We start from the raw sequence: 27,382 nt of genomic DNA on the forward strand, positions 1-27,382 counted from the left end.
CCTCGGGGGAAGAGTCGCACCCTCCCAACAGCGCACGAGCGCTCCTTAGGGCGGGGGAAGGGGGTGCTCCCAAAGACCGGCAGGACGGGGCTGCCACGCCGGGTGCACAGGGGGACCTCTAGCTGGGAGCCAGCACTGCTCAGCTGAGGCAGGGCCAGGCTCCTCTGACAGAGCCACTGACTACACCCCTTCCAGGTCCCCGCCCGGCCTGGGCACTACGGCATTCACAGCACATACGGCACCACGGCTCGGCAGGGCCTGGGGAAGCCCAGGCACTGGGGGCCGGTGATGCTCTCACCCGGGCACCTCCTCAAGGCTTCCGTCAAGGCCAAGAGAGGGAAGAGCAGTCGGCTCAGCGTTGCCCTCCCCCCGGCCAGCTCCCGGGCTGCTGACCCCAGCAGCCAGCAGGAGGGCGAGGCGTGGGGTCTTTGCGGGGAACAGGCGCAGACTGAAGGCAGTGCACAAGAGCCCGGCTTGCCTTGAACTCTCCCTCAGCCCGGCTCCCCCGCATCAGCCGGTGACACACCCGAGTGGCACCCTGCCCACGCTGCAGACCTGATGTCCTGGGGCCGGTTCGGACCCCAGCAAAGCAGAGTGAGGCCAGAGCCATGCGACGCAGATCTCGGAACGAGGTCCGAGACCAGTTACCACGGGAGTGGGGGTTCAGGGGGACTTGTCTGCGTGCAGGGACCAACGTCGCAGCGTCTACCCTGCCAGCCCGGCTCCCCTGGCGGGTCAGCAGAGCGCCGCGCAGTCAGGGGTTCCACAGCTGGGGAACTCGATCAACCAGCAATTGCTGCCCCTCTCCTGGAGGGGGCAAAGGGCACAGCCCCGCCCCCAACAGACCCTTCCAACCCCAAAGGCTCCTCCCTCTGCTTGAAAACGTTTCACTAAACCAAGCCTTGCCGGCGAGGCCATTCCGTTGTAACCGAGAGCAGCGAACAATGGCCTGGGAGAGGCGACTCCAGAGCACTCCAGTGCGGCGCGGCAAGCCAAACCCAACAACGCTCCAAGGAACCGGCCCCGTGCGGTTCAGCGCAACGTCACCACCTGGGGAGCTCTGCTGAACACCACCGCGATGCCTCAGCGCAGCGAGCCACTCGACCCGCTCAGCAAGCCCCAGCCAGAGCCCGGGGGGCCCAGGGAGCCCAGTCTCCGGTCGGGATCAGCGAACGCACTGCGGCACCGTTCATGGGGAGGCAGCGGCCAAACAGGGGAGCACGAGCCCTCCCTACCGACTGGGAGCCAGGGCCACCGCCCTCTGCCGCCACCTATTTCAAGGCGGAGCCTCAAAGCCAGCCGCGGCAGCCACTGCATGCATGGGGAGGTGGGGCACATGTCCTACCTCACGCTGCAGCACCAGCTCCTTGGTGAAGACGGTGGCTTCTTCGCTGAAGGGCTCTCCCTCCTGGACCAGGCCGGGAAGGTTTCGTGCTCCGCGGGGACACTCGATGCCTGAGCAGGGCAATAAACACACCTTGGTGAGGAGACGAGGTGTCACGGGGGTGAGGGAGGGGCTGGCGGCTGTGGCCCGGAACTGCCCAGGTCCCTGCCTCACCAGAGCCAGGGGGATCGTATGCAGCCACCTCTCCTCTGGGGTAGCATCCAGCACCTCAGACCGGGGCGGGAGGGGTAAAGAACAGTTCTCCCCCCCACTTCCCCATGACAGGCACTGCAGTCTGGGACTTAGGCGACCTACTGTCTATCCTGGCTCCACGACCTGCTGGGTGACCTTGGGCAAGTCACAGCTTGCCCTGTGCCTCAGTTTCCCCTCCCACTTTTAGTCCAACTGCCCAAGGCTATGACTCCCCTCCTGAACAGAGCCCAGAGCACGGGCCCACAGCTGTATTTACCAACCCACAACTATGCTAGCCAGGGCCTGCCCTGGGCTCGGCCAAGGCGAACGAGCCCCGGGTTCCCCCTTCTGCAGTGCAAACCCGCTCCCCCAGTAAGGCAGACTCGCCTGCCATGGGGGGGGAGGGTTCTCACTGTGTTGAACCAGGCCCCTCAGCTGGTTCAGCTGGTCCCTGCAGGCCCTGGAAACGTGAGCCCCACTGCACGCAAGCTGGGCACGGCTCCTGGCTAGCTGCCAGCAGAGCCTCAGGACGGGCACAGGAATGTCTGCGTTGCCCTACGCGTTAAATCTCTGGGGGCCTGCCCCAAAGCTCGCTGAGCCACGGGAGTCTCCAGCGACTTCAGGGGGCTCCTGATCAGGGCCAAAGGGCCTGGGATACCCGCGGGGGTTCAAGGAAAACATTTATGGACAGGGAAGGTGCCTATGGTGATGGGCACTACAGAAACCCCCACAGGAGCAGACAGCCAAACCCGGGGGGGGGGGGGGGGGGGGGGGGAAAGAAGACAGGCCCCCGCCCCCACGAGGGGGGGGGGGAGGGGGGGCGGGGCGGGGGGCGGGGCCGGGCGGCGGGGGGGGGGGGGAGGCAGAAGAAGAATGAATCATTGCCGGGGGGGGGGGGGGGGAGTCTAACTAAGGTATCACAACTTCTGCTGGGATGATCAGGATAATCGTCAAGTGAAAGGCAACTGTGTGGACAGCCCTGAGCCCGACGCGAGGAACGCTTCTATTAACAGCGCGCGAGAGAGAACCCCCACTGCCTTGCAAGGCGAGGGCTGGATTTCCTCTGCAGCTTGCAAGCTGAATGCTGATCAGCTCAGGCCCAGGCCAGGAAGGGATGTAATTTAAAGTCGGGTGAAATCTGGGGGGGGGGGGGGGGGGGGGGCTTCCACTCAACCCAGGAGCCCATTTCTGCAAAACAATTTAAAAAAGTAATAAAAGCTGGAAAAGCAAGCGCCAGGCCGGCCCCTGAAATAAATGTTTGGTGAAGGGAACATGCCGTCAGCGGGAGAACAAGGGGACCACAGTGCATAAAGATACTTTATTACAGCCACCGCCGCATCTGTCAAAAGGCTCATTCACCGAGCGTGTGTGCGCTCTGCAAAATGTCAGCGCGGCTTCGCCAGCAGCGGGGAGCGCCCAGAGCTGCCTGCCCAATCCGGCTCTGCTCCTCTGACCCCCTCGCTCCTGACAGCCTGGATAGCCACATGTCCAACCCTTCCCGCCAAGGGTCGCTCGCTATTCTGGAGACCAGGGAGAGAGACCTCCAGAACGCTCCATGCCAGGCAATGCCCGCATGGGCAGCTACACCGGGAGCGAAGGTGAGCGGGATGGGGACGCCCGTGGATTCAGTGTCAGAGACCCTCGCCCAGTGCCGCCTGCACCGGAGCGCTGATTGGGCCCCATCTGGCCTTAGAACTATTCTATACACGCAGGGATCCCCTGCTTCACCCACTCCAGCCAGTCTGCCCCCCTGCAAAACCCAACGCTATGGAAGGCCCGATCACCTGGGCCAGCAAACCCGTTAACTCTTTCGTGAGCCAGCCGGACGCGCGTCACCGGGCTGGGGCGATACTGCTGCCGACGGGACGCAGAGCGCAGGTGGAGGTGAGAACCGTGACGCTCCAGCAGGAAGGGAAGGAGAATTTCCTCTCCCAAGGAGCAGCGCAAACACCGCAACCTGCTGCCAGCGAATCCAGCTCCTGGGCTGGGGGAGGAAGGACCTCGCTGCTTGGTTCAGTGGCTCACAACTGCCACGCCAGGGGAGAGGGAAACCTCTGCTCTGGGTGAAGCTGCTGGGCCGCAAAGCGTGCCTCCGCAGGACGAGGCCCCTGCTATACACGGGAGGTGCCTGTTCAGGCCAGCACAGCCTCTCCCGGCTCAGCTTCCTCCCACGGGCTGGGACCGCAGCGTCCCCCAGTACCCAGCACAGCGGGCCCCAGGCCCAGTCGGCTGCTGCGGACTCCTCAGCAGGAATAACACCCCGAGCCCAGCGCAAGGGGCCGGAGTCACATGCCAACATGGAAGCCATTCCCGCTGCAGTCCCATGCCCTGCATGGCACGCCCCCTGCTCTGGCGCAGCCAGTTCGGGGGTGCTGCCCTTCACACCCAGGCCCCACCGTGCTCCTGGCAACTGGACAGACTTGAAAGAAAACCAAGGCACCAGGGCCCCTGAGCCATAAGCAGTGGCAGCCGCACTTTGCCTTTCTGTAGCGCCTTACTCAGAATCTCCAGGTGCATCGAACAGCTAAACGGGAGCAACCCCTGCAAGAATTTCCAGGTGGGGAAACTGAGGCGCACAGAGGCGGCCAACATTCCAAACCTGGCTGCCTACACTTCGCCACCTCGATAAGCGGCCCGATTTTCCGAGGCGCTGCCCCATTGAAGCCAACAGGAATGGTGGGTGCTCAGCAGACTTCTGGCTGCCTACCCCTCGGCAGTCAAGCCCCCGATCCCGCACAGACTTTGGCATGCAGCCCGGGGAGCCGTTACACTGACCCAGCAGGCAGAGGTCTGGAGGAACCGAAATCGTTGCAGGCGCGGGGCCCAATTTGAAAATGCTGCCTATAGCACGCAGCCCAAGGTCACCTAGCGTGGCAGCAACACAGCCCAGGTAGGACGTGGACACACGATCTCCTACGACCCGCTCCAAAGACAGAGGAGCGGCAGAGCCCTCCCGGGAGGCAGACAAAGCATAAAACATCGCCCAGAAGCCAGCTCAACATCTGAAGGGAGATATTGCTGGAGGTACAGACGCCATCCCAAGCCAGTTTAATAAGCGCGCATAATTTTGGGTTGTGCTTATTACCTTTAATAGCTGCCTTTGCTGATAACTCCGACTGGGCACTGCCTGATAAGCAAGTATTAATTCTGCCATGTTATTACAGACCCAGAAGCAGGTCAAGTGCTAGTCTTACCCCCCATCCCCCAATAGTACAAGTCATTACTAAAAATAATAGAGGGCTAAAAGCTGGAACATTCACACTCCAGCTCTAAGCGGCGAGGGGGGTTTCTAATGGAGATGCTGACAGCAAGAGGCAGCGCCCTACGCTTTAGGTCTCAGCCAAACGAGCGGAAGAGCCAGAGATGCTATGCGAGAATGCACCATGCTCCCAGTTTTCGGGATCTTCCTTCTGACAGTCACACTGGCACCAGCCCTCAGCCGCATTATGTTCACACAGCCTCAGTCACCCAGCTGGCCTGTCTGCAGTGGATTTAACCACACATGGTTAGCTAGGGATGGACTTTACCATGAAGCTAGGATTAGAGGGAGGTTGATGCAAGAATGTACTGATAATAACCTCCCTAAAATGTACAGGGCTCCTGACCCACGGAGACTAAATCACTTTAGGAAGAAGAGTATCACACACAGCACAGCACCCATCACTGCAATGCAGCCACCTCCGGGGTGCAGCTGACTGACAGTCCACAGCAACGCTAACCAACAGATTAGGGCAGGAAGGGAAAAATCTAACAATGCAACTGAAGCTGCAAGGGGTTGTCACGGAGTCACCAGGCGATGCTCTGGAACTGCTCCATACGAAGCCAGTCAGGACTCTGGGGAGCCTCCTCTCTGTGAGCAGACTGTCTCCAGGGCAAGAAGCTCACACTGCTTCGACCTTCCTGGGCCTGACCTCAGAGAGTATTCAGCATCCCCTTCTCACACCGTGCGCTTCCCACGGCGAGTCCGCCCAGGCAGGGTCCTGGGGAAGCCAGAGGGCCCTGCACCCCAACTCCGCAGTCAGACGTGACTCTCAGCCAGCCAGTAAAACAGAAGGGTTATTAGACAACAGGAACACAGTCCAAAACAGACCTTGTAGGTACAGAGAACAGGACCCCTGAGTCAGATCCATCATGGAGGGGTTAGGGAGCCCAGAACCCAGTTCAGGGCCTCCCTCCATTTCCCCAGCCAGCTCTAAACTGAAACTCCCCCCAACCCCTCCTCTGGCCTTTGTCTCTTTTTCTCAGGCCAGGAGGAAACCTGATCTCTTTGTTCTCCAACACCTTCAGTTGGCACCTTGCAGAGAAGGAGGGGCCCAGGCCGTTAGTTGCCAGGAGACAGGGTGTCGGCCATTCTCTGTGCAGGCAGCATCACACTGGCCCTCTAGGGCTCTGCAACAATCACACTCCCCTATCCCACCACCTAGATACTTAAGAATGGCACAGGGGAAACTGAGGCACCCACACAGTATTCAGAGAAAACATTAAGAATATTCCCACTTCGTCACAGGGGTATTTAGGGACTACGATTTCCTGTCTAGGCATTAGGATGCCTGTCTCCAACTGGCTGGCTGTTTCAATCCCACAAGAAGTGGCCAAAGCCACGTATAGTGCGCTAGCAACCCCAGGCATTGGCTGGATCCACATTAGGCCGGGGAGAGAGATCTCAGCTCTGCTCAAAGAGAGGATGGAAACCAGGGCCCACGATGGTCAGCGTTCATGGTACACGTGGTGTCAAAGCTCTCAGGAACAGAGCCCTGAGGTGCGTCTCCCTGGGGCTCTGGGAGCCTGGGGCACGGGCCGCATCACCACACCAGGCTGCGCTTCCAGCCCTAACAAGCCACAGAGAGCACCCGTGAGGTTAACACCATTTATGCTTCAGAAGCCACAACGCTGCCACGCTAGAGAACCACCAGGAGCCCGTCCCACGGGAGGAGTGAGCGCCCTGGAGCAGAGACCAGACGAAGGGCACAGGACAGAGAGGCTGGGGCAGTCTTGGCCCAGCTGAGCCTCGGGAGCCAGAAGCAAAGGACAGGGGGAGAATCCCGAAGGGAGCCGGAAGCAGGGCCGGCTCTAGGATTTTTGCCGCCCAAAGCAAAAACAACTATCGCTCCCCCCCCCCCCCCGCTTTTTAATTACCTCACCCCGGCCCCGCCTCAACTCCGCCCCTTCCCTGCCTCCTCCCCCCAGGCTCTCAAGCCTAGGAGGGAGGGAGGGAGGGGGAGACTCCGAGTGGCCGCGGCGCGGGCGCCGCTTCTCCCCCTCCCTCCCAGGTTTGAGAGCCTGGGAGGGAGGGAGAGACCCCGAGCGGCCACGGCGCGCGAAACAGCTGATTCGCGCGCCGCTGCTCCCCCTCCCTCCCAGGCTTTCTCCAGCGGTGAGCTGGAGAACTGAGAATTACCCGGCCGAACACAGGGCCGCTGGAATTGTGCTGCCCAGTTCTTCCAGGGACTGGTGAGTCAATGCCGCGGAGCAGCAAGGCCCAATGGCTGGCTGCCCAAGGCAGCGGGACGGAGCCAGTCAGCGCCCTGCAGAACAGCAGCCAGCAAGTTACCACCCAGCAACGCCGGGGAGTGCTGACATGGAAAGGGATGTCTGGTGTAAGTGTGCATGGGACGGGCTGTCACGGAGTATGGGGGACTCAGGGCCCTGCACCCCCGGCTTCCTGCGATTCACCATGACTCTCAGCCAGCCAGTAAAGCAGAAGGTTTATTTAGACGACAAGAACACAGTCCAAGACAGGTCTTGCAGGCACAGACAACAGGACCCCCCTCAGTTAGGTCCATCTTGGGGTCCCAGGGCGCCCCAGCCCCCTTGGGAGGTCAGAGCCCTGTCTCCCTCCCAGCCACATCACCAGCCAGCTCCTGAAACTCTGCCTTCAGCGACCCCTCCCACAGCCTTTGTTCAATTTCCCAGGCAAAGGTGTCACCTGGCCTCTAACCCCTTCCTGGGTTCTCATGTTACATGCTCAGGTATTCTCCGTCGGTCAGTCTCCCATCCCCCAATGCAGACTATCCTAGCCACACTCCCCTGTCAGCATTCAAAGACCACATTAAGAACAGTCCCAGTTCGTCACACGGGCCACATCCCAACTCCCGAAGGGCCAGGCTGCAAACTGGGGGCTCCACGTCTCTACCTACCACAGAAACAGCAGGTGCCAGCATGCAAAGCCCCACCTCGCCCCTCCTGGCTCAGCCTCACGCAACTGAGAACCACTGGGTGCAGCCCCACGGCCTGGGAGTTGCCGGTGTGCAGGCACCACCGGGAGGGCGTGAAGGGGCCACTCAAAGCCACCAGCTCCCTCCAGCTGGGGTAGGTGTGAAACTGCAGCTGTTTTTAGGCACCAAGTTTGTCTGGCACTTGCTTTCCTCCAGCCGCTGCGTGGAAAGAGCAGAGCTGCCATGAATTGGGAACGTAGCAGCCGCTGGGCCGGGCCGGCTCTTCCCTTTGGACCGGGGAAGGGACAGCAGCTCCGCGTGCTGTCCTCTTCTGAAGGGCCTTTGTGCTGCGGTGACAGGCCAGGGCTGGCTCTCACAGGTTTAATGCTGAAGCTTTTGTACTCAGCAGGAGGAGGAGATTTCCTCGCGCAGGCAGGAATACGGGAACCCGCTTTGGCAAATCTCTGCTTTCCCCACTGCCTGGCACGCTCCCTCCTCCCTCGGAAGGCAGCGGGCATGGACACGGCCCCACCTCCGCTGGCTGGGCAGAACCCTGGCCCAGCAATCGGGGGGCAGCGTGGCTCACTGGGGAGAGAACCTAGGAGACCAGCGTTCTAGGCCTGGCTCGGACATCAAACTGCTGCGTGATCCTGTCCAGGCCTCCCTCTGTGCCTCAGTTTCCCCCTGTAAATGGGGATAGCGATGCTGGTCTTCCACTGGAAAGCGCTTTGAAAGCGCCCATTCCTTTCCGGCCATCAAAGGGTTAAGTATCCCACTGCTAGCTTCACTGCTTGTAAAGGGATGCCAGGAGCGCCAGTGACCGGGCGCCTGACCTGTTCGCTTCTGAAGGGGAGGAGCCGAGCGGTAAGTCTCCAGTCTGCTCTGGTGAACAAAGGAACTGTCAGGATAACCATGAGGATCAAGGCGATCAGCCAGCAAAGAAGACAATGTCAACGACTGGCGATGCCGGGCTCCGAATCAGCGAGGGTCAGAGGAGGGCACAGAAGAGCCCCGTTCCGAGTCAGATTAACCGTGGGGCGCGCACATATAACGCAGGGCCTCTCTCGGAGATCGAGGCTCATTGTGCCAGGTGTGCCACTTACGCATAACAAGCGGATCCCTGCCTTGGTGAACGTCTCCTCTAGATAAACAAGGCGGACAGGGGCGGGAGCGGACAGAGGCAGAGACAGAAGGGACGTGCCCAAGGTCCCCCAGCAGCCAGAGCTGGGGCTAGAACGCAGGTGTCCTGAGTCCTCCTCCCGTCCCTATCCCCGGGCCACACTGCTGGTCACGCAGTCTCTCGCCTGCCGCGTGTTACCAGAGGGAAGCTGGACTCTGGACCAGCAGGGAGAAGGCAGGTTTCCAAATGTGACCGCAAAGAAGCTGGCGATCCTATGGGCCAGGCACACCCCGGGAGGCTGCTCCGCGGGGTGGGAGCTGCAGAGGAGAAGGCTCTTGCACCAGCAGACGTGGGATCGCCTGGTGGGGCACAGGGGAGGCTGCTGCTAACAAGCAGAGGAGCAGAGAGCAGGCCCAGGACAGCAAGTCCACGGAAAGCTCTAAATGCATGGAGGATCACTGCAGGGGTCCCAGCGGTGCCTAAAGCAGGGGGCAGAGGCAGATCCAGGCAGGCCCGAGGCAGGGCAGTTCAGCTGAGGGTGAGCTCTGCAATGAGGCAACAGCGGCGTCTTATCCTAGACGGATTCTTACCCTGCCCTCAGCGCTCGGGTAGCTGCGAGCCTCCCACTCGTGCAGTGAGCGACGTGAGGCCCATTTTCTCCGTGGGGGGATGCTGGATATGCAGGGGAGGGGCCTGGCCTTTTAAGTCTCATTGTTTATCCACACTGCTCTGGACTCTCGCTGGGGAGGGCAGGCTGGGGCAGCGCGCCTGGCAGTAGGAGCAGGAGGTGTGGAGGTCTGGGATGCTCCTGGGGCGGGTTGGCTCCCAAGCAAGCGCCGTCTCCGTCACAGACAAGCTCTGCCCTGGCAGCAGGCCGCCCCACTGTGCCCCAGGAACGGAGCTGCCGACTGCAGTCCCTGTCCCACAGCATCACGCGATCTGGGGTAGCTTGAGCCTAGACCCTTGGCCGCCTTGAGACTGAGACTCTGATCTCTGCCAAAGGAAGCCAGTGAAAATGGGTCCTTTCCCCACTAGGTTTTCTATTGTATCCCAGCTGGCCCCATTTTCGTCTAGCCGGAGTGGCCGGCCCGTTTGAAGGCACGGCCTCCCTAATGCCAGGGATGCCGGGACAGATCCGTGCGTTCCTGAGGACACATGCCACCAGCCCAGGAGAAGGCCAGCGAGGGAGAGCAGTAGGTCCACATTCGGTTTCCCATGCCTCCAGGGTGGGCTTTGCCATCAGTTTGTTTCCGTTCGGCTGCACAAGAGCGTGACCCGTCCAAGCCGGGCTGATCGTGCCCGGGCCTCCACATAACCTCTCCCCCGTGGTGATTTAAAAGCCCCAACGCCCCAGCTGATGAATGCCGTCCTTCCCTGCATGTCGAATACCAAGAGTGCGGCCATAAACCATCCGCACAGGCTGGGCATGTCTGCCGTGACAGGGTGTCTCGCTTCCAGGACGGCTGTTCATCTTCAGCTTTGCTGTAAGCACTGGTTGCAATAATGTTGCTGTCAACATCCAGCAGGAGGGGGGAAGAGCCCGCCAAGAGCGAGAGACAGGCGCAGAGTGAGTGACGGGAACTGACAGGTTCTAATCCTGCCCCGTGCCCCACACCCGGCCGCACTGACACATCCAGAGCAAGGTCAGTTCATCTCTCCCGGACAGCAGGGACAATGCTGACCTCGCCAAGCAAATCGGGAGGACTGGTTAGTCCTTGTCATGAGTGAGCATTAGCTCTGTTTTCACCTTCCAGAAGAACGGCCGTCTGGCCGTCCTGGGTCAGACCAAAGGTCCATCTAGCCCAGTTTCCTGTCTTCCCACAGTGGCCAATGCCAGGTGCCCCAGAGGGAATGAACCTAACAGGGAATCATCAAGTGATCCATTCTCAGCTTCTGGCAAACAGAGGCTAGGGACACCATCCCTGTCCATCCTGGCTAATAGCCATTGATGGACCCATCCTCCATGAATTTATCTAGTTCTTTTTTTAACCCTGTTATAGTCTTGGCCTTCACAACATTCTCTGGCGAGGCGTTCCACAGGTTCACTGTGTGTTGTGTGAAGAAATACTTCCTTTAGTTGGTTTTAAACCTGTTGCCTATTAATTTCATTGGGTGACTCTAGTTCGTGTGTTATGAGAAGGAATAAATAACACTTCCTTATTTATTTTCTACACACCACTCATGATTTTATAGACCTCGATCATATCTCCCCTTAGTCTCTTTTCCAAGCTGAAAAGTCCCAGTCTTATTAATCTCTCCTCGCAGGGAAGCTGTTCCAGAGCCCTAAGCATTTTTGTTGCCCTTTTCTGAACCTTTTCCAATTCCAATATATCTTCCGAGTGCATAAGTGTCACCCCACCACCAGCAACATGGCAACTCGTACCACACCCCCGGCCCTGAGACATCGGCAGCGCTCTCCCATTCTAAGGAAATGGCTCGGACCCTAGGGCCAATTCCCTGCTCTGCCACAGGTTCCTTTGTGTGACCTTGGCTGTGTCACATAGCTTCCATGTAGGCCCTGCCAGCAGCCCAGCTCTGACTGCAGTGGGGGCCAGACGAGCGCCACAGACCCCCAACGGCTACGACTGCCAAATTCTGATCTTCCCCTCCCCACGTACACATGCTACGCTTCAGCGCCATGAATCTAAGAACCAACCTCCCTCCCAGCCAGCACTGCGCCCTGCTCCCGGCGTGAGTGTCTTGTCTCTGCTCCCCGCCCCCCCTTCAGTCTGCCGCTGCCTTTTAAGTCCAGTAATTACTATGGAAACTATGCTGTCGTCCCTCCAAGCAGCGCTTGGCGACAGGGAAAGGCTGTGGCGAGGGGGCAGCGCAGGGGAGAGTTAAGGGCGCTGTAGGAGCAGAGGCTTAAAGCTGATGAAATAAAGGTGAGAGATTTGAGCGTGTTGGCTGAAATTGTTTGGTGCCTGGACCCGGTGGGGAGCCTGCTCGTACCGGGAGTGGAATCTCTCCCCCGAGGGCCCAGGCGTTTGTTAAAGCTGCCCACGGAAGATACAGAGGTCCTGCCACAGGCCTTATTCCTGCACCTGCTGGGTAGGAGCATTCCCCATATTTGTATTGGCAGCTGCTCTCCACGAGCGTCTCGGGCACGTTCAAGAACAACTCGGGAGCGAGAGCCAGGACTGGGCCCCGGGGGAAGAGTCAGGAGGAAGAAGTACAATGTGAGAGCGAGGAGGTGAAATGGAGTAAAGCAATGCGGTGACCACAGATAAAGGTCTGCACCGCAACAGAGCCTGGACAAGGCTGAGAACTCAGCACTGACGGGTACGTCTACACTGCCGCAGCTGGCCCAGGTCAGCTGACTGGGGTTGGGGGCTATAAGACAGCAGTGTAGCTCAGAGACTCTCTCCCTTTGTGGGGTCCCGAACGTCTACACTGCAATGCTATTGTGCTGAAGCCCCAGCCCGAGTCAGCTGACTGGGGCCAGCCGGGGTCTTCTGCTGCAGTGTCCACCCCCCCTTAGCGAGAGGTGGGAATACCCCCTCGCTAGAGAACCATCCATCTCCACACTGTCAGAGGGTTGTTCCCACAGATTCCCGCGGGCTCCAGGGCCGGTATCAAAGGGAGAGCCATCCGCACGAGCACCTGAGATCAGACCAGACAGTGGCAGGAGGAGCTGATCATCTCTTTGTCTCCACCCAGCTGCTTTGCACCTGGTGCTAGGAACCGAGACACACATGGCCCTCGCTAAGCACACAGCCTGGCTGAAATGCACAGGCTCTGGGGCTGCAGTCTGCAGAAGAGAAATTACACACGCTAACCCCTTATATTGGAAAGGGGCAACTGCTGGGATAAATGCTGTTTGAGCAACTTGCCTAGTGCGCCGTTACCTGGGTAATATAAACTCTGCCTCGTAAGCCTGTTAACTCGGCCCCTGGTAATGCCGCTATTGGAACGGGAACATGCAGGGATCCGGCACTGGAGGCCTGGCTCCTGGTGGCCCTTTCTGCATCGTGCTGGATGCAGTTTGGCCTTTGATTTCTGGCTGCCACAGGGGCAGTCACAAAAGCAGGATCTGGGTAGAGGCCTGGGACCTGCCTCCGGGGATGGCGATCAAGCTGGGCTTCCCTTGAGATGGTCTGCCACCTCCGAGAGCTGCATGGGCACTTAGGAGGACTTTGTATAGCTTGGTTTCCAGGGGCCCACGAGTCCCTCCAGCATGTGTGGAGAGAGGGCGGGAGCAGACACCTGCGCATACTTCTACTGTCTGATACAGAAAGGCAAAGCCAGGGCCCAGTACCCCTCAACTCCCATGAAGTCAAGGGCATTCACGGGGCTTGGGACCGCTCAGAATCAGTCACAAGTTGCCAGCCAAGCACCTCCTGACCCTCCAGCTACAAACCCCGGGGCCATCCCTCTGCTCTGAGCTGAGGCACCAAGGTCTGTGATTCTGACCTTCCCAACAGAAAGAGCCTGGCTCCCTTCAGAGTAAGTAAAACCCTCCTGGGCTTAGGGCTGTGCCATCAATTGGGGGAGAAAGGAGAACTGGAGCGCAAGCTGACCTCAGAGATAAGACGACTCGGGGACCAAAACGCATGAATCAAAATCCCAGAAGAGAAACACTTTGCGAGCGTCCTTCGCCTTGCTCGGAAAACTAACGGCAAAGTGGAGAAGCAATTCAAAGCACCACCCTGGTGCCAGGAGAGAGACCGGCTCAGCAACATAAATACTGATCCGCTTTGATCTACAGCGCTCAGCCCGGCGCCGCTTGAAGGACCGGGCTCATTTTTTTGGTGACCATATTATGAAGAATGGTGGCACTTGGAAAAATTACAGGGAAGGGCGACAAAGTTCAACTGCTCTTCGCCCTGGTGTCAGCAAAGGTGACAGTATTAAAATACACACTACAGAGCTCTAAATCTGCGTGGCTCCTGCCGGCGGGCGAGATGAACAGGCAGAGGGAACAAGGGGAACTGCTGAAGTGTGCAGCTGCTTCCTGCATGCATTGTACAAGGCGCACCGCCCGCGAGACGGGAGCCGGGGGAATGAAATCTAGGGTGTGAAAAGGAGAGATCTCCACGGCACTGAACTTTACAAAGCCATCTCCAAAACCCAGAAACGGACAATTCTAGAGCAAGCGGGTGGTAAAGAATAAAGAGCCAGGATGGGAGCACTGGGGAATCCAAAACACACGCAGCCCAGTGGGTCCAGGTGATGTGAAGCCAGGGCACTGAGGGAACAGCAACCATTATTGCTCAAGTGTCCTGGGAAAAGGGCAGAGCCAGACGGCTGGGTGCAGATTTTCAATGAAGGAAAGACGATGGAGCCTGGCAATTACTCTTCTGCAAGTGGAACTGCTGCTGTCCCTAATAAGTGCTGGACCAAGTATGAAGAGAAGGAGGCTGCAGACCACCTAAGAGGAGCAGCTCACTCGGGAAGTCGAGATTAAATGGGTGGGCGGAGGAGTTAGCTCATGTTTCTGTAGGCGTCATGGAAGGGGAGGGGAATCACAGCCCACCTCGTCTGAGACGTGAGGCTCCCGGAGCACTTCACCCTGCCTGCCCCCAGTGATGCATGTTTGACCGGTGGGGAAGCTAAACAGAGGCAAAGCCCAAGGCCATAAAGTGAGTAGCAGAGCCAAGAACAGAAGCCCAGAGTGCCCGACTCCCTGCTCTCTCCCCGGGACATTGCACCCTGCAAAGGCAGACGGCCCGAGCAAAGGTGGGATTAGAACGCAGCTCCCCGCTGAGTTCTCTGCCAGTGGAATTAACGCGGCAGCCCCCCGCAAGGAAAGGGGAACATCTGACCACTCACCCCACACCCACCAGCTCCCCCTATTTCTACTGCACAATCCTAATTCAGCTGCTCCCAGACTCTTCTGCCCAGTTTATCACAATCTGGCCAATCAGATCAGCTGCCAGCTTCCTTCTGAACAGCCATCCTCATGCCTTCCCGGGAGTGGGTCTGAGAGGAGACCCCAGCCTCCATGCGTCCCACGCTTGGCCATGCCCAGCGCCGCTCAGCCCCTTCAGTCCCCACTACCAGAGCAGCGGCCTCTCCCCCCTCCACCAGCATCCACTTCAGCTCCCTTGGAAGCCACCGTCCCCAGAAGCAACGCTCCCCACGCCGCCAGCCCTGCCTGGCACGCGTCTCTCTAGTGCAGGAGTTTCTTGGACCTGATCTCGCAGCATAAAAAGCATCTGGAGGAAATAGGTGAATAAATCAGAAAGAAAAGTGCTTTCTGCAGCAAAATCTCCCCCCAGCGCCTCCACATATTAATGACCCTGGGGAAGCTGGCGCAGGTTTGCTTTCGCGGTGGATGTTCCCCAGCATATCCACGTGACCCGCTTTGCAAGGCGCGTGAGCACGGGGGGCTGCACTCTGGAAGGAAACAACCCCTCTCCCAGCCGGCTGGCCTGAAGGAGGCGCGGCTGAAGCTGGGCAAGAGACGGGATGGGGAGCATTGGAGAGTCACTGAGCTATGTTTCAAGGTGCGACCGCAAGACGCCGCGGCCGGGTCCCGGAGAACACACTCTGGGATCCTGCCGGCTGCCACCGCCCTGACAGGTGCACGGGGAGGGGACGCTCATCCTACCCAGCCGCGCCGGGCCACGCACAGAGGGGGCCCCGCTCGGCCTGGGGAGGGTTAAGGGCCAGGGCCAGGGCTGCGGGGGCGTTTACACCCTGGGAATGTGGAGGAGACTGAATGGGAGAGCCCGGGCTGCTATTTTGCCCACTCACAAGCCTCCACGCCAGGTGCCTGAGCAATCTCAGAGCTGCTGTCCTCACTCCGCCTGGGGCGAAGCCAGCGCCGTGTCCAGAGCTGGCCTCTGCTCAGCTCCCAGTTACAGCTCCTAACACCACAGCCTGTGGCCTAAGGCAGCTACCAAATCAGGAGCATCGCTGGGGGGGCTCTTCCCCCCGCCCTGCCCTGCCCCAGAAACCACCTTCATTCCCCGCCCCGATGCTCCGCTAGCCTGGTCTCCTCAGCCTCCCGCCAGCCCCCTGCCCTCGACCCACCCGGCGGCATCGCCCTTGGTGCACCATTCTCCTCTCCGTCCTAGAGGCCCCAGGCTCAGCGGCCCCTCCCTCTCCGGCGGACAGGAGAGGATGTCGAGAGGCCAGGAAGCAGCCAGGGCAGTGCAGGACCCACCCAAGCTAGAGGGCTGTCTGGGGGAAGCCAAGCCTGCACTTGTGTCTGCTTCAATCCAGAGCCCCGAACCGGAATCCTGCGGGGGCAGGACTGCCTGAGACTGGGGCCCAAGCACCCCGACGGGGTCCTCTCCGCAGGCCGGATTGCACTGTCACCCCTAGCCCTTAGGGGAGCAGGGCCTGGCTAGCAGGGCATGTTGCTGCTCTTCTCCTGCCCTGCCCTGCCCAGCCCAGCGAGGGGCAGGCGGGCAGAGTCTCGCACATTGCGCCACTGGGGCCTTCGGGCACTTGCATCCGCCCAGCGGGGATAGCAGCCTCCAGGAGCGCGCAGCGAGTTAGGAGGTGCCCAGCGACAGCCACTGGCCTCCCTTCCGCACCGCCAGATGCCTGCGGCTCCCTGCTGAGGGGACCCACGCCCACGCACGGCCCTGGGGGAGGCTGAACTGGTTTTTACCAGAATCGGGGCTGTCTGAGCCAGGGGCCGGGGTCCCAGCCCCGTTCCTCCGGAGATTGCCAGGTTTGGGGTCTGGTCCCGAGTGGGAGGGTCTCACCTGGCTATGCACCTCCCCTCCTGCGGGTACAAACCTGGCAACGCAGCCCTCCCCACTTCCCTCGGACGCCCCCCAGCCCGCTGCCTTCCCCGCCAAGTGGGAGACTGCAGAGCTGAGGTGCAGCACCAGGCAGCGAAGTGTTTTCTCCGCCGGGCTGGCTCCCAAGGAAGCAAAATGTTTCAAGGGAGCCTGGCAGGAGTTTAACAACCGTGAGATGGCAGCCGCTTTCCGGGCAGCTCAGCCACCGCCCCCGGCCCAGGGCTGTCTCCGGGGCAGATGGCAAGGCCTCCGCCGGCACTGGGATTTCACAGGCTTATACAGCACATGAACTGGAAACAAAGGGCTCTGGAACTGGGACAGGCACCGTGAGTGCTGCAGGGAGCAGTGACCTCCTGCAACCATGTGCAGTCCTCAGCCTCAGTAGCGAAACCCACCCAGTTCTGACCAGGGCGGAGCTGCTAACGCCCGTGAGGGCAGAGATCAGCCGAAGGGGCTAGAGACACGGGCAGGAGCCCCCGCTTGGCAAGCACGCGGCTAGCACGCCTGGGGGAAGCAGTGCCCAGCACGGGGGAGAGCACGGCTTTCAAAGTGCAGGTGCAGAGGCCTCGTGTCCTGCAACCCTCCACCCAGGGCCCCACGGCCCCAGAAAGGGATTGACAGATTGGGGGGGGGTGCAGAGAAGAGCAGCTGGGACAGCTGGAGGGGCTGTGTTGGGGGGGAGGGGAGCATCAGCGGGAAGCCAAGGGCTGTATCCACAACACGCACCTCTGCCATGAGCCGCAGGTTCCTGCTCCCTTCCCATCAGGGCACCTCTGCACTCGTGTTCCCGGACACGACACCAGCGCTGGCTCCTGGGGCTGCAGCCGCGGGTTAAACACAACGATCAACAACTGCAGGCACGTGCCCTGGCCACGCTGGAATGGACTCTGGTGTTAGGGCCGCGTGGCAAGGCACAGCTACCAGTTCAAGGGCGGAAAGATCTGGTCGGACTTTTTAGAAACCATTCCTAGCGGATGGAACCAGATGTTGCTCTCCTTTCCTCTTCCTGTGCCCCCTCCCCCTCTCCTGTTTTCTGTCCTCCCCGAGCTGGGGTGGGTGGAAATCAATGAAATAGAAACACAAGTGCAGGCAGGCCATGACTCACCGCCCAGGCAGGTGCCTGGGGTCCTGCCTCCCCCAGCCCAGGGCACATGTGGCCCCGGCCATCAGACACAACAAGGCCTCCAGCCTTCTGCTCTGCAGGCCAAACCGCCTCTGCTCAGGCCCTTGCCACTAGGGGCTCTTTAAAGCCAGAGCACGAAGCAGAGAGCACTGGGAAGAGATCAGCGGAGGGGGGCGGATAAGGACGGATGCTCTCCAGGGCAGGGGCCTGGACACAGCAGCTCCCGTCCCCATTGTGTCCTGCCCCCACACTCGCATTCGCTGGAGATTTGACCATTGTGAGATTTAGACATGGAAAGTTCCCATCCAGCTCATCCGCTGGGGCAGGACCGTTCAGGCATGGAGGGGCCCAGAGCCCAAGACGCCAGCTAGGACTGAGGAGCGTTCAGGGGCCCAACTTGAGACACCTGACAGGAGGCTGGGTCAGCAGAGGGCTCGGCCCATCCTGCAGATTAGGACTCTTTAAGGCATCTCCACGTGGGCCCCCGAGAACCGCAGCGCCCCCAGTCACCAGCACAGCAGTAAGCCAGGCTTGGGATTTGCAAGCGCAGTCACCCCCGCACTACGCAGAGTGGGGTGCCAGCGCTGCACAGGGACCCATGCCCCGAGAGGACACTGCCAACTCAGCTAACCGCTGCTCACTCCCCAGCCCCCTCCCGTACAGCTCAGAAATACCCCAGGGGTTCCTGGCGCCCCGTTACAGAGGGAGGATTCAGAACTGCCCGTTCTCAGCTCTGGGTCCCCGGGGGTCAGAGCGGGCCTGGCTGAGGGACAGCCTGGTTCTCCAGCACGGAGGGGAAGGGAGGAAGGAGAGGGAAGGCGTGGCTGGTCTCCCAGGCTGCACCGGGACGGACTCAGCAGCAACAGGCAGCACTCGAGGAACAAGAGAGGGCAGAAGGCTCTGTCCTGTCCCGAAGAGCCCCGGTCCCTTCTCTGCCCCTTCACATCCTCTCCTCCTCTGCCTGCTGCTCCCCACACCCAGCGTCAGGGGCACGGCTATGCTGCGCCTCTCCCTTTCCAGAGCACACTGCCTGTGAGCGCACACACACACACACACACACACACACACACACCCCACCCCTTGTAGGCTCTGCTGAAGGGCCTACTTTGACTGAGCTTGGAAAGCCAGAGGACAATGAAGGGAGGGTGCGCACAGAGCCATGCCTTTTATTTCCCACCAGTGCTTTCCTCCTTCCTCACTGCCATGGGGGGAGTGGGGGGCCCTCGTCTGATTGAGGCTGCCCACAACTGGCCAGTTCCACCCACTGCTGGAGATCTGCATTTCCAGAGCCCCGCGAGGGGCCCAGGGCTCAGCCTGGGACGGGGAAGCGGGAGCCCGAGGCCGGCACTATGGGGAAAGCCCAACACGCAGGCGAAGGGGGAGGGTTTCCAGGCTGCACGGTCGCAGGCCAAGGGAAAAGCTGCTTTTGCACCATTCTCCTGCTGGGCAGCTCCCGGCCGGCTCCCATGCGCCTCGGAACAGAGCTCGCAACCCCGGGCGCGTTAAAGCTGGGCCGTGCCATGGAGGGAGGCTCCTCTGCAGCGGGGAGCCTGCTGGAGAGAGGGGGAGGGGGAGCAGCACCCTGGCATCCTCCCGATGACCTGAATTAGAAAGAGGATTTCCCGCTCTGCAGCTTTCACGCCTCGCTGCGTCGTACCAAGTCGAGCGGCAAACGGGCAGGAACCTCAGCGCCGAGACTCAGGCGTGTGGCTGGAAAGTCACCAGGCAGAGCGCTGGCACCGGGCACCCAGACCCTGCCTGGCGCTCTGGGACCGGGGGAGAACACTGTTCACCGCACACAGGGCCCACTCCTGGGGTTCCTCAAAGAGCCTGGAGCCGCCAGTGCACCAGGGGCTGCACAGGCCCTGAGCTAGGGACGGGCCCTGCACCAAAGCACTCGCCACCTAACCAGAGCCGACAAAGGAAGGCGCATCATCCCCACGATACAGCTGGGCCTCAGGCCCCAGAGAAACTGAGCGACTTGCCCAAGGTCATACAGAGTCTGGGAAGCAAACCCAGAGTGCCTGAGCCTCCTGCCTCAGTCACTGGGCCATCCAGTGCCCTAACCACACCAGCCCCTTTCCGGTCCAGCCCCCTCCGCCCCCCAGCACAGCTCGGCCTCTGCCGTGATGCCAAAGAACTCGGAAAGGCCACCTGAGACCCATGTCCTCCAGCCACGCGCCGGCAGGGGTGGCACAAACGGAGGGGGCAGAAGCTCAGGACCAGGCCATGCTAGATACAGGGTGGGGATTCCTTCCTGGCCCTGGCCCCAGTGGCCGAAGGCCTTGGAGTCCTCCCGTTTGGGGGCGGGGGAAGCGAGGAAGGGTTTTGCCTGGCTCTACACTGACCCACAGAAGCTCAGCCCAGCCAGGAAGACTGTGGGCTCGGGCAGCGAACACAGGGAAAAGCACAGACTAGCCCTGCTGCCCCTGGCCGGAAAGCAGGCTGGAATCACTGCGCATGGTACGACTGCCCAACCCGCCTGTGATGGGAGGCAGAAAGAGCAGAGCTTGGCCCCACATCCCCCCCGAGCCACCCAGGCTGGCTTTTCTCTGCTTCTTGGTCAACAAGGCCTGTCAGGGCTTCCACGCTCCCCATCTGCTTCATTACAGGCTGGCTCCCGCTGCCACATAGGGTTGGAAGGGACCTCAGGAGTCATCTAGTCCAACCCCCTGCTCAAAGCAGGACCAATCCCCAACTAAATCATCCCAGCCAGGGCTTTGTCAAGCCTGACCTTAAAAACCTCTAAGGAAGGAGATTCCACCACCTCCCTAGGGAACCCATTCCAGTGCTTCACCACCCTCCTAGTGAAATAGTGTTTCCTAATATCCAACCTAAACCTCCCCCACTGCAACTTGAGACCATTGCTCCTTGTTCTGTCATCTGGTACCACTGAGAACAGTCTAGATCCATCCTCTTTGGAACCCCCTTTTCAGGTAGCTGGAAGCAGCTATCAAATCCCCCCTCATTCTTCTCTTCTGCAGACTAAACAATCCCAGTTCCCTCAGCCTCTCCTCGTAAGTCATGTGCTCCAGCCCCCTAATCATTTTTGTTGCCCTCCGCTGGACTCTTTCCAATTTTTCCATATCCTTCTTGTAGTGTGGGGCCCCAAACTGGACACAGTACTCCAGATGAGGCCTCACCAATGTCGAATAGAGGGGAATGATCACGTCCCTCGATCTGCTGGCAATGCCCCTACTTATACAGCCCAAAATGCAGTTAACCTTCTTGGCAACAAGAGCACACTGTTGACTCATCCAGCTTCTCGTCCACTGTAACCCCTAGGTCTTCTTCTGCAGAACTGCTACTTAGCCACTCGGTCCCTAGTCTGTAGCACTGCATGGGATTCTTCCATCCTAAGTGCAGGACTCTGCACTTGTTCTTGTTGAACCTCAACAGGTATCTTTTGGCCCAGTCCTCTAATTTGTCTAGGTTCCTCTGTATCCTATCCCTATCCTCCAGCGTATCTACCACTCCTCCCAGTTTAGTGTCATCTGCAAACTTGCTCAGTGTGCAGTCCACGCCGTCCTCCTCATCCCCCCAGTAAGACCAGATATCAGACTGTCAAGTGCGGCTGCCCCCCTGAGGCCAGCTGTGTTCCAGGGGGAAAGGGCTTTCCAATAACAGGGCCCCGTGTGGTCACCCCCATGCCACCAGGCCCAGCCGTTCAGAGAATAGACGCAGGAGCAAAGGCAAGGAGGTCACGGCTCTCCAGGCAGCGATACACGCAAAGCGAACAGATGGGCCCACGTTTGGTAGCGGGGAGGAAATATGCTTTTTGCTGAAATCGAAGCAATCAGAAATTTGCTTTTTGCTGCACATTTGCCTCCAGTCTGAACTGAGCAGACACATTAGCCAGGCTTTCCAACGTGACCGGCTCCGCAACACTAGGGCTGCAGCCATGGCGTGACCCGCGTTCAGGATGTGCTGCCCTGCTCCACCCTACGCAGCAAGGGACTCCGGGAAATAACACGGCCGGACTTGTAACTCGTTCTCACCTGGAGGGGAGGGGCCTGGAGTCGGCTCACCCCCCCGAAAGGCTGAGAAATTACAAACCACAGCCAATATTTTTGTAGGATTTGCAAACTTTCATGCTCCCTCTGCAGCAGCAAGACAAAGGGGGAAATATTTTGCTGCTAATTGGCTCTAGCAATGGTGAGTTTTTTTTAAAAAAAGAAGGATTTTAAAAAGTAGCTGAGAGAGTATCCAAGTTCTTAAATCAGCACCTGAACAGCGCAGCGTTTTTACAGTGCAGCTAAGGCCTCCGAGCCCTCCCAGCCAGACGGAGGAAGGAGTGTGGGAAGGCGATTAACTCCAGTGGAGACAGCCCCATGTAGAAACCTCAAACCCTGAGCAGACCGTGCAGCAATTCAGGGGGGCACTTTGGATCCTTTCCCTGCCTCTGGTGCCCCCTAAAAGTGTAAGAAGGAAGCACACGTTAAAACCAATTGGTTTTTTAAAGCAGAAAATGAGCCCGACCAAACCCAAAACGCCCCCTCCGACACCTGGGAGGGGAGGGGGCGCTCTGCGATCGTCACCGTCCGAGCGAGCCCGTCCAAGTTACACCCCCCTGAACTCACTAAATAACGGGACCCGAGAGCCCGTCTCCGTCGCTCTCCCCGGGAAGCTGTAATGCATTAATCCGGGTAGATGAGTGATGCAGTTTAAAATACTGCAGTGTTTGGCTGCCATTTCTCTCCCCTGGGGTCTCAAAATAACTCAGCCACAAATCAGTTTTACTAAACACTTGCTCAGGCAGCGTCTCTCTGCCAGGAACATTGAGCTTATGTAAGCTGGGGAGCCCGGCGTGAAGCGGAGGCAGGGCGAGGGGTGACGCAGGAGAGCTTTGCAGTCAGCCCTCAGTGTGAAGACAAAGCAAACGGGGGCTGGAGGGGGCTCTGGGGAGGCCGCTCAGCCAGCCCAACGAGGGGCTGTCCCGGGAAAGCCGGACCTGACTCAAGACATGGCTCCCAGCCAGGAGGGATGCCTAACTGCACCCAGCCTGCCATGCCGGCAGTGCCTTGTCCCTCCCTTGGCTGCGGGCGCCAGGCACCCGGGCTGCAGCTGGCAGGCAATCGGCCAGAGCTTCAATGATAAAAGGCGCCTGGAAAAAACAGCACCTGCTTTGCATTTATCCCCTGCCCGCTGCCCTTTGCGCACGGCTCCTGAGCGCAGGAGCTGCCCAGGCCAAGGGCCATGTCTCAGAGGGCCTGGCACCCCGCGCTGGAGACTGCCCATTTCTCAACTGAAAGAGACGCACCCTGCCGATAACGGGCAGGCAGACTGCCGCCTCCTCCGCAGACCGGGCTCCTGTCAGCTTCCCCCACCTGTTTATTGGCCAGCCCCACCTACCGCCCCGCTGCCGTTTGTCTCCTGCACCAGGGAGCTCACAGCTAGCTAGACGTTATGCTCTCTGGGGCCGGGGCTGTGAGCACCAAGGGCAACGGGCCCAACCTGGGCGAGACCCTTCAGTGCTACCACAAGACAAGGGTTAAAAGAGGAGGAGCTGTTCTGAGCCCTCTGGGATGGAGACTTATCACTTCTTTGAACAGCACCTTGCACCAAGGGTCCAGGCCCTTCACCGGCCCCCCCGAGACACAAGGGTAACAGAACTTACCACCTAGGGAGGGAACACATTCAACCTCTGGGTGGCAAGGGGCCTGTGCGTCAGCCAGGGCATCCTTCTGTCCCTCCAAACACACACACTGCTAACCTCTGCCTCTAGTACGGCTCTCCTAGTTCCAACACACTCTGCAGCTCTCTCTCACTCACACACACACACACACACACACACACACACACACACACACACACACACACACACACAAACAAACAACACATCAGACCTCTGAGCTGGAATATTTTACTTGCAGACACAGGCTCCGACTTCCTCATTTCCCCAGGAGTGCTCGACCCCTGCTCTGCCCCCGCCCCCACTCCACCACTTCCCCCAATGCCCCACCCCCGCCCTGCCTCTTCCCACCTCCTCCCCTCACGCCTCCTGCCCGCTGCTGAACAGCTGATCCACGCTGGGAGGGAGGGGGTGGAGCTGCATGGGTGCTCCAGCCCCGGAGCACCCATGCAGTCGGCGTCTATGCTATCAGATGGACAGTAGCTAGCGTGTGGAATTTTTAGACGCTTTAGATTTGTTTCTACTCATTAAATTTCTCTCCCTTCCTCTTAGACCTGAAAAAGGAGCCCAGAAAACAGAAACAAAAACTCATTACAGCATTAAAAAGACCCCTCCTCCCTTAACTTAGCGGCCTGCCCAGAGCATTCAAGACTAAAGTGCAGAGTGGAGGTCTGAGTAAGAGCCAAACTAAGTATGAGATGTGTCTATGGGCAATGAGACCATCCGCAGTAGCATGAGATAGCAGGGCTATAAACCCTCATGCTTCAGGGCATGAGCCAACCGCTAACTATAAGGGTCAGGAAGGAACCTTTCCTGGGGGCAGGTTCCGTAATTGTCCACTAGGTCTCCTCCTGCAACTTCCTCCGAAGCAGCCAGCCCCAGCCCTTGTCCAAAGTGCGACACTGGAGACCTGGGGCCTGGCCAATGGTGGTAATTCCTAAGCTTTTGATACCGTCTTTCTCGACTTTAACACCGTACTCGTCACCATGCTCTCTGAGCGCCACTGCATCCCTCACACACGGCTGGACCAATTGCAGCCTCGCACTGGCCCAAGCCATCTGGTATTTGTATATTTATCATCTCTAGCCCTAGAATGCAGGCACTCAGGTACCATGGAGATGAGCACAGCATGAAACCCAGAGGGACATATCCTTACTGTCAGGTCCTTACTGGCACGCCTGACTGTCACAACCCCCCTCCTGGGGCTGGCTAAGGGGCTGACCCGGCAGCCCTACACACCCAGGGCTCCCTACGGAGGCCTTGCAAGATTGGGCCCATAGGACTGCCAGGCCGTGGGCATTTCTCTGAGAAGCACCACAGCCACCTACCTCCTCCAGCAGAGCCAGGAGGCGCAGAGCCCCCCCAGAGGGAGCTGTGCTCAGCACCCCCAACGGGTTAGGAGAAGGATGCAGCCTGCAAAGAGCGTTTGATGTGGCAAAGATCAGAGGCCCCACAGCAAGAGCGAAACCGCAGGAGACCCCCTCCCCGCTCCGAGAGAGGCAGCTGTTGATAGACTCTCTGCTTGAGTGGGGCGAAGCGGTTTCCCCATTCCTGGCCGGGGATAAGAGTCGTTCCCTGAAGTGCCTAGGAAGGAGCAGAGTGTGTTAGCCCAGCGAAATCGCTGCGCTCTGCAGACATTAGCTGGGGGGAGGGATAGCTCAGTGGTTTGAGCATTGGCCTGCTAAACCCAGGGTTGTGAGCTCAATCCCTGAGGGGGCCAGTTAGGGATCTGGGGCAAAATCAGTACTTGGTCCTGCTAGTGAAGGCAGGGGGCTGGACTCAATGACCTTTCAGGGTCCCTGCCAGCTCTATGAGATAGGTATATCTCCATTTATTTATATTATATTATATTATTACTGCCTCTGCACTACAAAGGGCAGGGAAGCATTGTAGCCACCTCGGCCTCCGTGCAACTGGGACCCGACCCCGCTGCCCCGGGAGATCACTGGCAAGCCTCCCATGCATAAAGACGTCAATGGTGAACGATCAAGCCCCTGGAGAGAGCCAGTAGCTCACCACGGGGCACCCCCACGGGCGCACCACTGCTTCCAGACTGCTGGCTGCCACGCCCCCCGCGCCCTCGAGCACAGAGGGAGCCGAGCCCTACACCAGCTGAAGACCTGGGCCGCGATGTAGCTGGGACCTCCCCTTCAGAATAAGACGCACTAAGAAAGGCAAGTTCACCGCTTTCTAACAGCCCCATCTTGCTGGGCAAAGTCCCCGCTCTACCATCTCCGCCAGGCTGGGCGAGCTGGGAACCACGACAGCACGCTGCAGCGTTTAGCAGGGCCTCTGCACATCTGTGGCATACCTTTGCTGCGGCATGTCAGTTCAGCAGGAGCGGTTTTTCTTTAAGCACAGATTGCGAGCGCTGATTTCATATTTGTCATACGGATAAACTAAGGGGGGGGGGGGTTTGTTACCACACTAATCTCTTTATTTCACACACAGCCACCGATAGATGAATGGGAATTTTCCAGCAAAGCAGTTAATAAACTTTTGAGCTGGCTGGCTTAACGGCTTCACCTGCAGAATATCCCAGAGATTCCAGCCACTATATTAGAGCCAGGCCATTTCTCATCAAAACGCCATCGGTGGCAATATTCTCACACCCACACCAATTATCACACACTCCCCCGTCTCCTGGAGAGGATGCAGAGGGATTTGCCGAGTGGCACAACAACAAGCGTCTGATGCTTTCCCCCCTACAATTCAAAACACGTCACTCAAATTTCTCTAGAGAAAACCTCTCCCTGATTTACCATTGACGACCTATCAGTGTACGGGGGCTTCTCATCAAATGAAAACACCGTGCCCCCAGAGGTCAGACCGTACTGATTTCTGGTCTGTGCAGTAGCCTTGAGAACATCCCTGGGCGGGGGGGGGGGGGGGGGGGGGGGGGGGGGGGAGTGGAGCTGGCACCACTGGCATTCGGCGACTCGGCCAGCACAACTCCCCTCCCTGGGAGCATTTTTACAGTTGATAATGGGGAAGATTGATCTTCGGGGGAATTTACAGACTTTTTAAGAAATATAAAAACCGAACACAGGGGAGGACAGCGGCTGCTCGGGAGCATCAGTCACTTGAACGGAGCCACCCAGTAATTACGGCCAACACGCCGAGGCGAGACCTGAATGTTTAAGAACAGCATTAAATCCTGCTGCGCTTGCACATGCTAGACATCATCCAAAAGAGAACGTGGATTCCAAGAGCCCCCCAAGCTCAGCAGCTACCTGCTCGGGGGATGGGCACAGGTGTTTAAGGCTGGCAGGACTGTCCCCACAAACGCACACGGTTAACCACGTGGGTGTGCGACACGCAGTGTCCTGTCTGTGACGGCGGCCACATACTTCCAAGGGAGGCGCACGAACCCGCGCCAAGAGGGCTCAGTCAAGACCAGGGCCCCCTTGTACCGGGAGTGGCGCAAGTAAGAGTCCCTGCCCCAAATCGTTCACACTCGAAATAGCAAGACAACGGGGGGTGGGGGGAGACAGAGAGGGGAAGCGATCTGTCCCAGGTCACACACCAGGTCGCTGGCAAAGCGAGTGTCGGGCCCAGATGTTCTGAGTCCCAGTGCAGCGCTCGCGGCTGCAAGAGGCGAGTTCGCTTTTATCCAGAGAGCAAGATCCTAGGGCAGCAAAATGGGGGAGAGGAGAGAAAAATGCCCCCAAGTTCTGGGGTGAGGCCGAGAGAGGGGTGTGGGGGCAGGGCAGCACACCAGCCCCTCTTTGCCTTTCCAGTGCTGCTCTCCACACGAGAGGAGGTTTTCGGCTGGGGGGCAGTGAGGGGGGAGGCATTAGCTGCGAGCGGCTGGGATGCCAGCAGCCCCAGTTCTGCAGGAGAGTTAAAGGGACTTTGCCAGTTTCCCCTCGGCACCCTCACCCGCCCTGCATTGCAGAGAGGCAGCCGGCGCGGCAGTATTCGCTTTCTCGTGCCGGCAGCAGCTTCCCTGGCGTTGGCACAAACTCGTCCAACTCGCAAAGTCGTGATGGGAGCTCGGCTGCTGTCGCACAGCCAGTGTGGGAGCGGTGCATATTTTTAACATAGTCCCTACAAAAATAGAGGCTGCAGAGAAC

The 27,382-nt window shown here is 59.2% G+C and overlaps 1 protein-coding gene across 1 annotated transcript in view; it reads right to left on the reverse strand.

The window, feature by feature from the left end:
• Positions 1 to 735: 735 nt before the first annotated feature.
• Positions 736 to 27,382, reverse strand: part of SND1 (staphylococcal nuclease and tudor domain containing 1) — a 301,281-nt gene continuing 274,634 nt past the window's right edge. Inside the window, exons 16-17 of the mRNA XM_029912487.1 lie at positions 1,346 to 1,455; positions 736 to 807 (exon numbers count right to left, since the gene is read on the reverse strand). Of these exons, the coding sequence (XP_029768347.1) occupies positions 736 to 807; positions 1,346 to 1,455 (182 nt within the window). The remainder of the gene's footprint in view (positions 808 to 1,345; positions 1,456 to 27,382) is intronic.

The sequence above is a fragment of the Terrapene carolina genome, unplaced genomic scaffold, assembly GCF_002925995.2.
Source record: "Terrapene carolina triunguis isolate 2854851 unplaced genomic scaffold, T_m_triunguis-2.0 Scaffold230, whole genome shotgun sequence".
Lineage (NCBI taxonomy): Eukaryota > Metazoa > Chordata > Testudines > Emydidae > Terrapene > Terrapene triunguis.